We start from the raw sequence: 17,201 nt of genomic DNA on the forward strand, positions 1-17,201 counted from the left end.
TCTTCCTCATCAGTTTTCTATTGCATATCATGTCCAAGCCTTGCAACCCTCTGCTCCCAATCGCTCCCAGTTCGCAGGGCTCTTGCATATCAAGGTTTTTCATAAGAAATCAGCAGCAAAACTCACAGGCTCTCAGTTGCACAAGGAAAATAGATATTGGTTGGGTTCGTTATTCTCGTGGAGGGCGAGGGTGTGGTGAGTAGGGTTACAAATAAGGCCTTTTGAGAATACATTTAGCATTCAATACTTAACGCTGTCTTAATAAAGTCCAGTCATGGATGATCCGGCCCTGATTGGTGTGATCACAAATAGCTCCGTTGGTTTTTTTTTTGATGAACTGAGTCAAAGAAAAGGTTAGGAGTTGTATTTAAAATGAATTACTTTGCTTCTGAAAGTTCAAACTATATTGGCATCACAAGGTTAGACACTGAGGAAACACCAAAGCTATGATGGGAGAGCGCTTCTGACAGGCTCTGCATCGAAAATGTTTAAGAAACTACTCAAAGGAAAAGTAAATAGCAATCAATGTATGAAATGTATTAGTTCTGTTTTTATACCTATTTTAGAATTTATCCCAGGTTCTTATAAAATATATAAAACTGAGATACAAAGAATTAGCAATGTAACTTTGCATTTCAAATGATCTTCAGCTACAGGTTTTGCTTTAAGAAAACAGATACTTGAAAAGCAGCTGTTCTGTAGTCTCTAGATGCAGACACTTGAGTTCCTGGCAAACTTACCGTCAGTGGTTTTCTGAACTCCTCCACCATTGCAACTCTCTCCTAGAATGAAACTCAACATTTCGCTATTAAGTTTATCCACTCGTGGTTTCAAAGAGAGGATGTTACCATTTCCCAGCATCGGTTTCAAAGTTCCTTTTTCCTCCCCCCCCTTTTTTTTAGCTTTTTCTTTTTTTTTTTTTTTTTTTTTTTTTTTTTCCCTTTATGAGCTTTAAACCACAGGGTGAATCCATGAAATGAGGTAAGTAAATTTGGCACACTTTTAGTCATGTCCATAAAACTTTTGGTAAGTTGTATCAGTGAACAAGATCGTTTTCATCATGAGTTACACGTGCTTTCGAAGGGGGGTGGTTAGTACTTAACAACTGGAATGTTTCTAGTAAAACCAAAAAGCATAGCTGCAGAAAACACTCACAACCCAATGTTGATAGAGAAGTAAAAATATATACAATACAGTCACTTGTTCATAGTTTGGCACAATTTTTTGTTGTTGTGGGTAATAGTGCATAAACTACTGTACAACAGTATGACTTTTAAAACAGTCTTTCACAGAGAATACCAGATTAAGTTTGCTTTCAAATAATAAAATTCCCACAATTTCAAACTCTTCATTTCAGCACTTACATTTCAACAGACCACAAGGCAGATTTCGAAAAGGAACCGACGGGGAAAAAAAACAAACCCAACTGAAAAAGAAATGGTAAGAAAAGAACCAAACATCAACCGTCTTTCTAGAAAAGGGAGTCTCTTCTTCAAATACAGGAAAACCCAAAAATGTTGTTTCTGCTTTAAGAAGAATGGAGTCTGATTCCCTGCAGGAAAAAATCAAACATTTGATGCCATCTTAGTTAGCTCGTCTGGAGTCACCACGACGGAGCGAACGCGCTAGAGGCGGGCGGGTAGAGAAGATGCAGCTTTAGATGATGCAGGTTAGGAGATACAACAGCAGAGGGGGCCAGAAAGCACTCAAAAATTGCCACGTGAAGCTCAATTAGGAACGAGTTCTCATTTGCAAAGTAAAGAGCCTTTAAGTTTCGAGATCTTGGCTTTTGGATGCAGAACCTCTTTTTTTTTTTTTTGTGATTTATTTTTTACAAAATGTTCCAAAAAAAAAAAAAAAAGTCTTTCCTCGTCAAAATAATTAAAAAGAGCGTGTAATCATGTTTTTTTTTTTTTTGTTTTTGTTTTTCCCCAATAAATAAGTAATTAAAAACTGAAGAAGCCAAACAGCAGAAAAGAGTAGCCTTGTTAGTTTTTTTAACCCCAGCCAAGCCAGAAAATTGGTCATTCTTTTAGGTAGCTTGCAAGTCATAAGTATTTTCATGCATTTAAAAATAATAATAAAAAACCAACCAAACAAACAAAAAAAAGAAACCAACCCCAAAACCAAAACCAACCAAAACTGTAAAAGGGGAATGTCTTTTTTTTTTTCATGCAACTTTTGCTTTCAGGAAGGAAAAACTGAGGAACAGCGGGCCTAGCAGGTGGGAGGGAGGTTAGGGGCATTCCAGCCAGTTTGGTGCAGCATTACCTCAGTTTCTCAAAAGCAGCTGTCACGGGTGGGTCCTTGTGGGGCTGTTCGCGGTCCGTCCGCTTGATTTTACAGTTCTCATCCCGCAGTGATTTCGAACTGGATTTATGACGGTAGAGTTTTTTATGGGTAGGTCCATTATTGCCTAAAGTGCTCAGGTTACTATAGTTTTTATCAAAAAAGGGAGCGTGAATGTCCGTGGTGAACCCGGTCGAGCAGTTGGGGCGACCGGGGTCGCAGGTTGCGGCTTTGCTGTTTTTGCTTGAGCCCTTGTTGTTTGACTTGTGGTTCTTCGCCGCCCCCGGCGAGCCACCGTTCGCCTTCTTCTTCGACTCTTGGGACGTCCCTGCCAAAATTTTAAGAGTTTTCAGTTTCAGGCTGTTGGACTCCGGTGACCGGAATATGTCTGGAACACTGTTGTGGCTGACAGGCCCCCACAAGGGCTCGATGGAGGCCATCATAAACCTCTGGACATCAGCCATTCCCGACGCGATGTTGGACAGGATGTTGGAAGGTTCCTCAAACTCCCTCTGATCGTCGTCCAGGAGGCTGGTGGCGTTGCCCAGGCTGGGTTCTGACCAGCCTGTGCCCCCCTCTTTTCCCAGTGCCCAATCTCCAGAGAGCCCATTGTGCTTGCCCAGCTTCACCCCGGCCGGGCCGCAGTGCTGAGTGCCCTCGGCCAGGCCCTTGGTGGCCGTGGCCACCGTGCTCAGCTGAGGGACTGCCCTGCCACCAACAGCCGGAACCTTCTCACCATTGACTCCCGCTGCGTTTTTCCCTTTCCTGGTGGATTTGGGCGCCTGCCTGGAGTTCTTCCCTTGCGGCTTATCGGTTCCTTTGTTGGTTTTGGGCGATTTTTTCCGGGTGACTTTCTGGGAAGAGCTTTGGTTTGTACCCACATTCTTGCTGGATGAACTTTTCCTCTTCGATTTTGACACTTTGCTATTGGTGCTAATTTGACCAGATGGCTCATTAAATGTTGACAAGCATGGACTCTTTTCGAGAAGGCTGACAGAATCTTCATCGTTGAACATATGGAACTGGAACTGGTGATTATTTAAAGCAAACCCATTATCTGCCTGATCCTCGGTCTGTAGGACCCCACAGTTCCACTTGACCTTCTCAGGGCTGTTGAGGGCAGCCTGGGGGCTCTCCTGAAAGCCCTTCAGGGTGCCCAGAGGCTTGGCATCGGAGCCAGCTATCTGCGGGGACAGGTTGGGAGTGTCCGGAGGGGACATCTCTGAAAGCGACGACTGGCGGAACCTATCAGGCGTGAAGTTGGAAATGTCTAAAAGGTCCGTGGACTCCTTCAAAGGGGTGATTTCATCTATGCTCTGCTGGATCACTAACTTGGGACTGCAGTGGGCCAAGAAATCATCATTAATATCATCCTCGCCGTCCTTTTCACAAGACTTTAAACTTAAAGAACTGTAATTACTAGAACTAACTGACAATGAACCCACTGAATCAAAACTAATGAGCCTGCCATCATCTGTACTTAGTGTACCTCGTTGGAAATGGAAGCGCCCCTCTCCATTATTAAAATGACATGACTGATAAGAATCATCAGACTGCACTTGTTGGCTATCCGGCATGTAATTTTTTTGGTATAGCAATTTGCCGCTATTCAGATTGACTTGAGTGTACCCAGAGGCAGGGAGCCCGTTCGTGCCTGGGGCGCCGCCGCCGCCGAACTCGCCCGGCAGCCCGGCTGCCTCCGGCAGGTCACCAGGGAAGTCCTGGCGGTCACCGCCGGCCTTGGCCGGCCACAGGCTGCCGAAGCTGCTCTGCTCCATCTCCAAGTGGCCGGGCGACTGCTGCAGCTCCGACTCGGAGGGCGGGGAGAGCACACAGCTCTGCGCCGGCTGCAGGGCTGGGAAGGGCTTCTCTGGCCGGACGATGCTGGGGAGCGGGTGCTGCGGCTGCTCGGAGGGGTGCTGGGCGAAGTACGGGATACCCGTGTTGCTCGACAAATCCGAAGCATCTAACAACGTCTGCAGATACCCTCCGGGGATCAGGGGTACATTGGTGGTGATATTAGCAGATGGCAGAGGCTTGTCTGAAGAGGAGGTGGATGGTAGGAAAGGAGAATTTTTAGCAACCTTATCCTCGTGGCACTCCGGGAGATGGGAGCTGTCTGAAGCACAGGGACTGTTTTCGTCCTTCAGACGTGCTGCAGAGTCCTGGTTTTCCAGCGCTGGGGAGTCCTCCACTGTACTGGTAGCAGCTTTGATCTTCTTGCACTTCAACCTGGCCTCACTTTTGAATTTGATCCTGCGGAGCACTTTCCTTTCTGTCCCCTTGTGCTCCCGTTCCTGCGATTTGCATTTCACGGCGGCGATGCCCGTGATGTCGTGGACGTGTAATCCGTTGGCACAGCTGGGGGTGGCGATGGCTAACGCCGGCAGCCCTTTCAGGCCCACGTCCTCCTTACTGCTGCAAGGCTGCTTGTGATCAGAGGAGCAAGAGCCCAGCTTGTTCACTGACTGCTCGATGGCTTTAATTCTTTGAATCCGGTGCCTGTTTGCTAGCTTGCATTTTCGCTTCCGTGGGTGAGGGAGGAACGAAGCATCTGAGCCGTTAAGATAGAAATTCTGCTTGTGGTAGAGAGACGATCTGAGCAAATCCAGCCGGCTCTGCTGCCTCTCCTGCCAGAAGCCCTTCAGTGGGGCCAGCTTCTTGTATTTGCTGAGCAGCTCCTCGTTCAGAGTAACAGTTGTCTCGTTGGCATCCACTTTGCTGAGCTTCACCAGCATATGCTTCTCTCCTTTAAACCTGTTAATGATGATGTACTTGATGATCACGGGGGGCTCCTTGCGAGAGACTTTTCGCCGTTTCTTGGGGCACCACTCGTCATCGTCCTCCTCCTTGGGCCCGTCTGGGAGCCACTCCTTCTTGTCCAGGATCTTCTCATTCTCGATGGAGTCCACATCGTACAGGTAGTCGTCGCTGTACCGCACTTTCCTCTTTGCCCGCAACCCGTAGTTCTGCTGGATGAAGGAGCCGGAGTGGTCCCGGGCCAGGTACCGGCTGCAGTCCTTGATGTCCCGCAGCACGTCGTAGGAGGACTCCGTGCAAGTGCTGTCATCACTGAACTCCCCAGAGTCCTCCGTGGAATTCACCGAGTCCAAGAAGTGGCTCCTCTTGGAGCCCACGTACTGCACCATCTCTGTGCTGTTGCAAGATTTATTTAAGGCAGCTTTCTCCTCCTCCTCACCATCCTCTTCCTCGCCATCCTCCTCCTCCTCCCCCCAGATGATGCCTTCCTCAGATTTGAATTGAGAGGGGTCAGTGGCACCGCTGGGCCCCCTTTTCAGGGTGCTCCTGCTGTCCCTTTTGGTGCAGTTGCTGAACACGCTGGGGAAGAAGTTGAACTGGGCATCCTCCTGTAGGGTGGTGGTCTTCTCCCGCACGTTGTCCTGGAAAGATTCGTATCTAATCTTTAGGGAGCAGACATCACTTCCCAAGGTGGAATCATCATCGTCGAACATGTAATTATCCACGTCTTCCTCAGAAAACAGATTCACAGAAAGCTCATTTTTGGAGCAGAGGTCAAGCAGCTCAATTTTACTTTCACTAATGAAAGATTCAAAATAGCCCCATTCCTGGTTGGGATTTGTTAGTAAAGGTTCCTCACCATTGCATTTGTCTAATAGTAATCCCTCGTAATAATTTTTCTGAGTGGGGTCCTCTGAATCACTGTCAGATTTTTCTGCATCTCTTTTGTCCGCTGCCCTCGATTTATGCATAGGGAAGCTTAAAAGCTGGTCTGAAAGCAGTTGATCCCCATATCTCATGGTTTCTCCTGTGCTCATGCAGTGAATCCCTATATCAGAGACTGAACAGGTGTCATAATCCCTATTTATATCCCCCACTTTCAAGCTTATTCCCGGCTCTGCATCAATGCCGTCCTTGGATTCAATAAAGCAGCCCAGACAGGTCCGGCTCGGCTGCATCAGGCAGTCTCCCGTCAGCGCCGACATTCCTCCGGGCTCCATCATGGTGAACGGAGCCTTCTCGCAGTCGCCCGGCAGCGACCAGGAGCTCATGCCCTTGGTCACGCAGGACGTGAGGGAGATGGCGTGGGCAGAGGAGTCATCCGAGGCGTGCTCGGGGACATCCGTGAGCCGCAGCGGCGACGGGGGGCTCAGCAGGCAGGGCTTCTTGGCCGGCGGGGCTCGGTGGCACGCGTGGCTTTCCCTCGGCGCCGCGGTCAGGGCTGGGAACGGCACCGCGGCCTCGGCGGCGCTGCAAGGCCTCTCATCGCCGCCCAGGGTGTGTGACTCTGGGGGGAATAAGGAAGAGGGAGGGAGGAAAGCAAGAGAGAGAGGGGTTACTACCCTCGCAGGTCTGCTCGGGTTTGCCACCCCGCTCCCCTTCTCCCAGCGTTTGGTGGTGACTTTTCCCGACTGCTCCTTTGGGAAGCAGCACATGCCCTTCCCACGAGTCCTTCCCTCCTGGATCCAATTAATGTGGTGATGTGCATGGAAGGGAGAGGTAAACACGCTCCCCTCTGCAGCCAGCTGGAAGAGGTACAAGAGTACGTTTGAAAAACCCAACCCATCCACTCTTCCCTCCTCGTATTCATACCGTTACCTGGATACTGCCTCTCCAACCTGACAAGGTTATTAAAAAACAAAACAAGCCTAATAAAAATGTTCCCATTAACATTGAAAAAAATTAACAGAAAAATAAGATTCTTAAAGAAACGAAGCATCCCCCCCGTGGTGCCTGAGCTTACACACAGCTGAGCTGCACTTCTGCTCCAGAGACAGAAAGTTACAGCTGATTTTAAAAACCCAGCAGTCTTTTTGTCACTGTCCATGCCAAGGGAAGGCAGAAGATTACACAGAGTTTAAAGCAATTATTGTTAGAATTATTGTGAGTTATGCCATTCTTCCCTTATCTGTAAAAATGCCTTTCTAATAATGTAAGGATTTTTTTTAACCTAAGGATTTTTGTAGTTTTACCTCGTCGGGCTCTTTTATGGCAGAATAAAGTTATGAATGCACTTTTATCTGACTTCTGGCTCAACGGACGATATGACCCTTGAAATTTAAATACGACGTCTTTTCATCCACGAACACGCTCTGATATCTCTGTATTAAAAATATATATTCCAATGAGTGCATTCATCCCAGCCAGAGACCTGTGCCGACTCCGAGCCCAGGGCCTTTGTCATGGCTCATGTCTTTCCTTTTTGGTGGCTCCAGTGAAGGCAGAGGCAGGAGAATGGAAGCAACGAGGCTTTCCAAGGAGGGACAAACGCTTTAAACCACAACCAGAGCACTAGGATATGGCATTAAATGGGGTATCCAAAGGGATTTGGCTGCTGCAACCCCTCCACAAGTGCTTTTATTCCCAACTCAAAGGAAAGCAAGTCTCTTGAATCTTTGGCAGTCTGGGAAGGGAAGGTCTGTGCAGGCACATGTACCATGGCCATGATGGAAAACCCACCGAGCAGAGCAAGTGGGCAGGATGGAAAGGAACAGGATGTGATGGAAGGAGTGGGATTCCTGCCCGTGCCAAGTGTAAAACTTAGAGGAGATCAGAAACCCCCCAATCCCATCCCCAAAGCAGTTTTGTGCTGTGGGGGCCTTAGGGATGGACCCCACCAGTGAAACCCAAACAAAGTACAAGCTGCAGCCAGATCCACACAGTGCTCTGAGGACTTTAAACCACTTTCCAAAGACTCCATAAATCCAACCAGAAGTGCAATGTAAGCATGTTCGACATGCACGACTTGTAAAAGACCAGCCTGGTTTGCTTGAAAAGGGTTAAAAAAAAAAAAAAAAGAAAGAAATAAAAAAGCTGATTTTTGAGTCCCTCCCACCAGTTTTCAGATGAGAAATGCAGAGGTGGTATCTTTTTCCTTAAGCACCAAAACAAATTAACCAGTGCAGTTCCACTTCAGAAGTAAAATAAAATAAAAATCAGCTTGGAGCTGACAGGAAGCATGGAAAATTTGAGGATAAAAGAAGAATGTCTGTGAATGCTGTAAGATTCAAAGAAGGGGGAGGCAGAAAGCTGAAATTCAATCTGGAATGCTGCAGTCAATAGGCAGAGCTGCTATTATATAAAATAAACTGTCTCTGGGTGTTTTTTAGGTTTATACTTGTGTGAGTGAACTTAACTCTTTTGAAATACAAATGCCAAAACTTGATTTTCTAGGGCTCCGTATCGGCCTAAAGTCAGGTGTATGTTCAACTGATGCTCCAAAAGAGTACAGTTCACACAGAAAGCTGAGAGGCAAAAACACTCTTCCCACTTTAACTCAACATCCACCCAAAAGCACATGGGCAAGGGGAGGTGGTGGCACCAGGGTGCTGGCTCACTGCTTTGGATTCAGCACCAACTCCTACACACCAAGGTTTAAACTGGAAGTTTAAACTGACAGAGGGGAGGTTTAGATGGGATACTGGGAAGGAATTCCTGGCTGTGAGGGTGGGGAGGCCCTGGCACAGGTTGCCCAGAGAAGCTGTGGCTGCCCCATCCCTGGAAGTGCCCAAGGCCAGGTTGGAGCAACCTGAGCTAGTGGAAGGTGTCCCTGCCCATGGCAGGGGGTGGGACTGGATGGGCTTTAGGGTCCCTTCCAACCCAAACTGTTCTGTGATTCTATGTCTAATTAAAGCACTTTTTAAGCCCTGTTTAGTTGAATACCATGGATGTGGTATCAGGTTCTAGAAATCACCCCTCCTTACTGAGCAGGGAAGCACTGATTTTACTGTCCATGGGATCAGACAAGGAGATCATGGCTAGAAAATCCCCTTGCAGCTTCAGCAGCTCCAGCAGCTGTGGATTTACTGTGTGTAGTCAGGAAGGAGACAGAAACCTCCCAGATTATACCACCAGCACGTGCTGCAGGGTCCCCACGGACACCTGTGTGTCTGGAGTTGCTCCAGGTTTTTGGTAATGGACAAGAACAACATTTGTCTCCACGCACCTTGTTTGAAGCTGACAGAAGGACCTGAACATACAATGTGTCAGATGACCCTTGATATCTAACAGGATCAAATTTATATATAAATAAATATACATCTCAAGATTTATAGGCCAATAGAAAATGTAAAAAGCCATGAAATGAAGCAGAAAACATGCTTGGAGAGTGAAAATGTCAGGCTCTGCCTCCCCTCTGCATTTACTGGGGCCAGTGACTACAGTCCACATGACCTGAGAAACTGCTCAGAGGCGCATTTATTTCAATCAGGGTTTCAGACAGCTGAGCACTGTTACTTCTGATTAGTTATTTTGAAAGCAAGTCTGGAATCGATGGAATAGATACAAAGTTGGGCATTTTGGGCAGGCTGCTGCAAGGGGCTGATCCTTCCTCTCCAAAGCCAGTGGCAGCTGGAATGACTTGGTGGCTCCCAGTGGCACCAGTGTGTGTGCAGAAGAGAGGTTATGGGAGCTCAAAAGTCAAGCTTGCCTTCCCATGGGAAACAAACCATCCTGGTTTGCTTCTTCTACCCAATCTGTAATTGGCCCCAGCTTGTAGGGACTAAGTATCCTCCAGTTAAATTTTGCTAATATTGGGTAGTGTGTTCATAACTGCTGAGAGAGGGAAAGATTCCCAACATACAGAGGGGCTACACAGTCCTGGATGATTTTTTCCCCCTAAGAAACCAAACTAAAGTCTCTAATTCAAACTGCATGTGCACAGAAGCATTTCCAGCCACATCCATGCACAGGCAAAAGCAGTACTTGTTAAGACCTAAAAAGGTGTAGATTCATGGCAGGAGTGACACCTGTGCAGAAAACACCCATTTACCTCACTGCTCCACATTGCAGAGATACTCACAAACTGCTAAAATTAAACACACAGAAGGAGTTAGGAAAATAAGTTGGCTTGCAAGTTGTCGCTGCTCCCTCATGTACCGTAATTAAGTTCCTTACCATTTTCTTTCACCCCATTAATCAGGATAGTTTCTTGGTCTTCTGAGGCACAATCCTGCTCTTGTTGGTCATCCATCAATTTAACCTCTTTCTGTTCACTCCATGCCCCACTGCATCTGGCCAACCTGCACATTTCCAGAAACATAACCACAGTCAGTGCAATTCCCAGGACTGGCTCAAGGAACCGTGAATAAAAAATAACAACAATAAAACACAATAAAACACCCCCACACCACCTCACATGCTGCCCCTAACCCGATTTATTTAGGCTCTTGGATTGTCACTTTCCACTCCAAAAGCCAAGTCCAATGCATTCCAGCAAAGTTAAAATGTTGTGTATCACCATTTCCTCCCCCAAAGTCCTTCCCTAGAAGGTGGGGCAGTGCTTGGCACCTCTGCAGCACCTTTCACATCGCCCGAAACCGCTTTGCAAAGGCACGTCAGCCCTGTCCAGCCAGGTGAGCTCACCCATCTCCAGATGGATGAGTGGAGAGATGAGAGAGGAGGACTCACCCCAGTTCATCAACAGCAACCCTGCACTGGAGTTGGAAGAGAAACACAGATACCCAAGTGACAACTGCTTGCCCTACCTCTCAGCTACTGCTCTTCCAAGTGCTGCCAGCTATGAAAAACTCCCCCAAAAAAGCAGGTGTTGGGGAAAAAATGTTTCTAGTCTCTTCATCATGAGAGCTCCACCCTCAGAAGCCTCGTTCCCCAGACCCCTACAACTGCCTGCACTGTCCCCACAGGGTGAAGCTCCACCTCAAGTGAATGACCACCAGTCAAGGCTGACTGGACTTGATGGGACTTCATCAAAGCAATGAGATCAGGATCAAGCCCAGAATTTTCCCCGTCCTCCATTGAAGATCCGCCCACCCACTGAAACTCTGCCTGTGGAGAGGGAGCAGCTGTGCCAGAGTGATGTGTCTGAACCCTGGGCTCTGGTGGCACAGGACCCTCATCAGTGCTCTGATAGACAGAATTTCACCTCTTTGACTACAAATTCAAGTCAAAATCTATTTTATTTTCTTCTGGCAACTCAAACTCAATTTTGTCTCTCACAGAACAGGTACAAGATTCAAGCACTGGTTTAGGTGTTTTTCTGGTTTTTGGTTGCTTTTTTTTTTTTAAATCAACATTTGTCAATGTCTGCTGTTCCCACAGTACTCACTGGCCTGGGGTTCAGCAGCCAAACTTCATTCATATTCAGATTTGCAGTGGAGTCCTCTTAATTAACGTGAAATCTTTACAACCGCCTTAGTAAATGAAACCTTCACTGAACGTAAAGATGTTGTGACACCAAGAGTAAGATAAGAATAACAAGCATCAGTAACTCCATTCCTTTACATATTTAGAGGAATATTTAACTAACCCCAAGAGTTTTCCTTTGATGCAAATCCCCATTTCAAAGCCTTCCATGCCGGGCAGTTTGCTGTGGTAAGACCCCTCTCCCGCCCCCTCCCCACACCCCAGCTCCCACCACGGCCAGTAAAGCTGCAGCATCACTGTCGTGTTGGAACAGGAGCAGCTCGAAAAGCCAGAGCACAGATCAGAGTTATCTCCATGCAGCTTGGAGGAGATTAATGTCTGAGTGTGAAAGCTGCTCTGCGTCTTCCAGTGACAGGCTACAGCTCCATGCCTCCCTGATAATATCTCCTGCCTATTAAATGTATCTTAATTAATATAAATATTAATAAATTAAGTTTTTAAAATATCTATTAATGAAAATATTAATAAAATATCATAAGCCTCAGGAGAATCAGAGGATTCTCAGGAGACCAGAGACCACATGGACCAGTGTAGCTGCAGGGGAAGGGGCTGGTTGATGCCTGAGGTATCACAGAATGGTTTGGGTTGGAAGGGACCTTAAAGACCATCCTGTTCCACCCCTTGGCATGGGCAGGGACACCTTTCACTAGCCCAGATTGCTCCAAGCCCCGTCCAACCTGGCCTTGGACACTTCCAGGGATGGGGCAGCTACAGCTTCTCTGGGCAACCTGTGCCAGGGCCTCCCCACTCTTATGGGGAAGAATTCCTTCCCAATATCCCATCTAACCCTGCCTTCTGGCAGTGGGAAGCCATTCCCCCTTTTGCTGTCACTCTGTGTCCCTGTCCAAAGTTCCTCTCCAGTTTTCTTGGAGCCCCCTTTAGGCCCTGGAAGAGGCTCTAAGGTCTCCCTGGAGTCATGCAAAGTAAAAGGGGAAAGGCCTTGCCATGAGAACAGCCTCAGTCCTAGAAAGGACGTGGAGTATGATCACCATTTAAATATTTAATGAGATTTATATCCACAGTATATCCACGTGGCAACATTTCAAGTATCTAAATAGATAATGCACATCAGGACACTATGGAATTTTTCCTCCCTGGTCAATGTTTAACCCCAGGGAGCAGGTTGAGGGGTAAAGGTTGATCCAGGGTTGCTGTAGAAAGGTTCATCTTGCAAGTCAAGTCTCTGTTTATCAGTACAATGAGCTGAGACCCGCAGCTCTAAGCCCAGAAGCATCACCATTGCTGACCCAATTTTTGCTGAGTGTCCTGGTTTACAGTGATTTGGTGTAAAATGCCACAGGTGGCCTGTTTTCACCCCATAACACCATCATAGCCATGTTACAGTAATGGTCTGCAGTGAATAAAATACAGGACAAAAGCAGAACAATAATTCTCTAATACTGTAAATTTGTCACTTCCAGCACACAAAACATCTCCAGGGAGAAAGCAACAGCATCAGCATAAACCACCAGAGAGCTCCCCAAGGAAAGTCCCAAGCATCTGAAAGAATAAGATGGTGCCATCCTATTCCTGCAGGGATTTCCACCAGGGGAGGAGGGAGCAGGGTCCCACACATGGTTTCCATGCCTCTGCCTGCTCCTCTCTTGCTCTTTCAGTCCATGGGGTCGGTGGTCTGACTGGTTTGCAAACAGGTCCATGAGGAAGGCGTCTGCCTTTCCTTGGCTCTGGTGGATACTCAAGGGCCAACCTTCAGGGAGAGAGCAGGGCTCACCTGGGCAACAGACAGAGGGGGCAAGCAAGGCAGCCAAGTAAACAGAGGCACAAAAAAAGAGAGTTTACAGACTTTTAATCTCCTGGTATTATTATTTTTTGGGATGGGTGTGCACAAGGGGGAGGGAAGCACATGAGAGATGTTTCTGGTGGATGAGATCCAAAGGCTGGACTAGACAACGGAGACAATGAAATGTAAGAACAAAGGGGATGTGCTTGTGGACAACTATTTTCCTTGACTCAGAGAGCAGAGCTGAGCTCCAGAAACAAGATGGAAAGAACTGAGATGGGTCCAGACGGGGCATCTTCACGTATGGTCAGACAGACATGAAGTGTGAATGAGACAATCTGAGTTTTCAAAGACCTGCTGAATAAGGGCACCTTTGGGAGCAGTGAGACCATGGAAGGTGAGATCCCAAGAGGGACGGGGAGAAACAGCAGCGACCGGGAAAGAAAAGCTGACAAAGGGGCTTGTCGTGATGCAGAACAAGAACAGAAGGCTGGGGATAACAAAGAGGAGGAGAACAGCTGGGTCCCTGGGAAGAAAAACTAAACCAGGAGAGGTCTGGGGGATAAAGGTGATGGGCAGAGAATAACTGGGTAGCAGGAGAGCACAGAACACAGAGTCATCTGCAGACTGAAGTATAAAAGGGAGAGAATATGTATTTCAGACAGTGTCAGGCCACTGAAGAGAGGCACGGCTGGGTCACGCTGCTATGAAGTGCTGGCAGGAGGAAAATCAGTCACCAGCTTGAAGTTTATGCACTTGACTGGAGTTAGAGTGGATGGAGGAAGAGGATGGCGGGCGGAAGGCGATGGTCAAAGACATGGAGTCAGATGAACTCCAGGTCTCTGGAGGAGGAGGAGACAGGAGCACAGCAGGGCTGGCTGTGCTTCAAGGACAGGCACAGTGGGTTCAGTCGCAGGGAAGAATTCAGAAGGACTTTTGTTGATTGCACCACGTAGTTCAGGGCATTGGTCTGCTAAGATCACAGCTGGCACGACAGAGAAGGCACTGGCTAAGAAAGGAGATCAAAGGGAAGAAGTCACAGAAAGCAAACAGTGGAGCTAAACAACAATCCAAATAGTTTTAAGCACAAGACGGACAAATTAAGGGACAGAAGGACGGGACTGCCCGTGACAGCAATATCCAGGGCTTGGTGACCTGGAGAAATCCCTTTCAGTCCCATGACTCAAGTCAGACTGCAAGTCTGCCTCAAAAAACCTTCTGCATCACAACTGAGAAAATTCTCCATTCCTCATGATTCCTGTCAATTTTCCCACTGCTTGTGCTAACAGGGCTGCACAAAGGCTGCTAGTGACCAGGCCATGTGCACACCTCTGGAAAAAACACAAACACAGCACCAAAACACACCCTCTGCTGTCAACCTGCTGCTGCCTCCGAGCAGGTGTCCTTCAGCCCAGGCAGCCAAGAAACCCAAAGCAGGTTCTGTTTTAAAACTCCACATGATCCTCGAGAAGGTTTATGGGTGTTGGTGTTGCTGGAGGGGCGGCAGACGTGGTCGGAGATTGAAAGGCAACGTCTCAGCTGAGGCCCCCAGTAGCTCCCACTGCTCCCAACACACAGCAATATCCTGGTGGAACTTCCCTTCATCAGTACCTTGGAGCAAAACCAGATTATTCCTTGTTCTAGGAATTCATAGAATCATAAAATTTCAGAGTTGGAAGGAACCTCAAAGATCATTTTCTTCCAACCCTCTGCCACCGGGTTTCCTATGCTCCCTGTAGGAAACGAAAGCGAGAGGTGCTAGTTGTTCACCTGTAACAGAGAAGAAAACACCCAAATTGCAAAGCTCAAACTTCTGGACATGTTCCCACATTCACCTCCAGTCAAGTAAACGATGGACCTTATGTCCACTTCTGGATTTAAGCATGTTCCTACTAACATTAATTTTACAGAGACAAAAGGGGAAATGCCACCATTTTCTACAATGAGAAAAATGCATCTGCTCAATGCCTGTCCTCTACAAAGAGAGCAACAAGTTGCTTTGCTTCTTTCTCAGCCAAAAAGTGCCCATTTCCCCCCAGTATTGGTGCAGCTTTTCTGAAGGATGTTTACAAAGTGTACAGGTCCATCACTTCGCTGCTGTCAGAGGTGCCATGGGGAGACGACATCCTCCTGGGCCTCCCCAGCTCCCCAGTGCCAATTCAAGGAGAAATTGTGCCAAGGGACCTGATGGAGAGATTTCCCCCCTCGAGGACTCTATCTATTTATCTATCTGTCTGTCTGTCTATCCATTGATATTTATCCACTGCTAGTTGAACATCTCTGATTCCCATTTCCTGCGCACCACCATTACACCACTGAAGCTCAATACTCTCCTCACAAGCAGAGGAGGAAAAAAACCCCGACAAGGTAAAAATAACCAGCCCACGAGCCTGACTGAAAGCCCACCTACACACATGGGAACTCTATTAGATGGCCGGGATCATGCATCAGCAGAACCTGCTCTGTAATTAAAGTCATGAGAGTGTTTCGGCTTGGAGCTGAATAAACAAAAGGTCACACACACCCAGACCAACCCCGACGTGCCAGCTCCTATTTACACACAGCTTTTACATCCTGAGTGTTGTAGATCATGAGGGGAGATGGAGAGGGAGTATCCAAAGTGAAGGAGAATCATTTTATGGAGAAGTGGAGGAAGAAAGGGAAGAAGAAGCGGTGGCGTTTTTCCCTGCAGAATTGTGAATAAGCGCAGGTGTTCTATATATGCAGTTGTATCTTTCAAAAAAAGAGCTTTAGAGAAATTAATTACATGTCAGAGCCTCTGACAGGTCTTTTAAGAATTGTGATACTTTTGAATGAAAACATTATACACTTAAAAAGAAATACCATGTAAATGTCTCCGAGATATTTACAGTCAGTGGAGTAATAGTAGGAGAGAATTCAGCTCTACCCATGGTATGGGAGGATGCTGAACACGCCGTGCGCCTCCCAACGACGTCTCCTGCCTGCACAGGACTTCAGAAACTCTGCTGCACAAGCACAGAGCACAGTTCAGGGCTGGGAATTGTACTGGAACAGGTCCCAGGCTCTCCCAAGGTGCCTGTGCCACTTCTCTCTCCCCTCAGGATTCCACCCTGGAGCACCCGGCTCCTCTCCACATCCCACCACACGCCTCCTCCTGCACTGCAGTGGGCAGCTGCCCCTCTGGACAGGACAACAAACAGGTAGCTTTCTGTTTGGTTGGTTGGTTGACTTTTTTCTTGGGTTTTTTCTCCCCATTTTTTTCTCTTTAGTCCTGACAAAACCCAGGAGACAGGATGGAACTTCCCATGGAGAAAGAAGTGGGGCAGCACCAGAACCCACCAGAGCAATGGTCATTCACTGACCTGAATGGTGCTGTTTTCCTATCAGATTCTGAAATTCCCCAATCCCTTTTATTCTAGGGATTCCATTTGATCCTTGGTTTTTTTCACTATAATTTGATAACAGGCAGGTGAAGTGATAAACATTTTCACCTACCAGCAAATGAGGATGTATTTTACTACTAAGTCTGTAATGATATCTCTCTGAGTAAAACTGTGTTTCCATTACTTTACATTTCTATTTAGATCAAGAATCTATGAATTTTGCCCAGCACCACGATAAGAAAAACATTCAGAGTACTCCAAGTTTCCAGAACTGACAGGGCTGGAAAGGTGAAGTTCCTAAGGAAAAGTACATTGTGAAACCATCCTCCCACTCTGCCATCATGAAGTGCTGGTCCAGTCTATCAAAAAGACGTCAGAATTGAGGGTTCTGGTTTCAAAGCTATTTTCCCAAGAAAATCTTACAAGGAAATCATATCTCCCAGCAGTTCCCTGGGATTTTCCTATCAAGGATGGCGAGCACATGGGAGAAAAGGCCAAGTGAAGGAGAAATAGGAAACAAAGGGTTTTGTGGGTCAATCCCAGCAGTGAGACACCTAAAACCCTTCAAGAACATAAGATCTGATCAAGCCAGCGTTAGCTGAGAATAGGTTCAGGTATAAATACAGATAAAAGCCTCCAATTAGGAATAAATCCGGGGGTGG

At 47.2% G+C, this 17,201-nt stretch overlaps 1 protein-coding gene across 4 annotated transcripts in view; it reads right to left on the minus strand.

Moving 5' to 3' along the window:
- Positions 1-2,124: 2,124 nt before the first annotated feature.
- The window catches only part of NEXMIF (neurite extension and migration factor), a 164,600-nt gene continuing 149,523 nt past the window's right edge, over positions 2,125-17,201 (minus strand). For all 4 annotated transcript variants that reach the window (XM_027738825.2, XM_027738824.2, XM_027738826.2 and 1 more), the window contains exons 3-4: positions 10,165-10,289; positions 2,125-6,556 (exon numbers count right to left, since the gene is read on the minus strand). In XM_027738825.2, coding sequence (XP_027594626.1) covers positions 2,268-6,556; positions 10,165-10,240 — 4,365 coding nt within the window. In that variant the 5' untranslated portion in view covers positions 10,241-10,289 and the 3' untranslated portion in view covers positions 2,125-2,267. The remainder of the gene's footprint in view (positions 6,557-10,164; positions 10,290-17,201) is intronic.

Source organism: Pipra filicauda, unplaced genomic scaffold (genome assembly GCF_003945595.2).
Source record: "Pipra filicauda isolate LSUMZ 115617 unplaced genomic scaffold, ASM394559v2 scaffold484_size733096_pilon, whole genome shotgun sequence".
NCBI classification, from domain to species: domain Eukaryota; kingdom Metazoa; phylum Chordata; class Aves; order Passeriformes; family Pipridae; genus Pipra; species Pipra filicauda.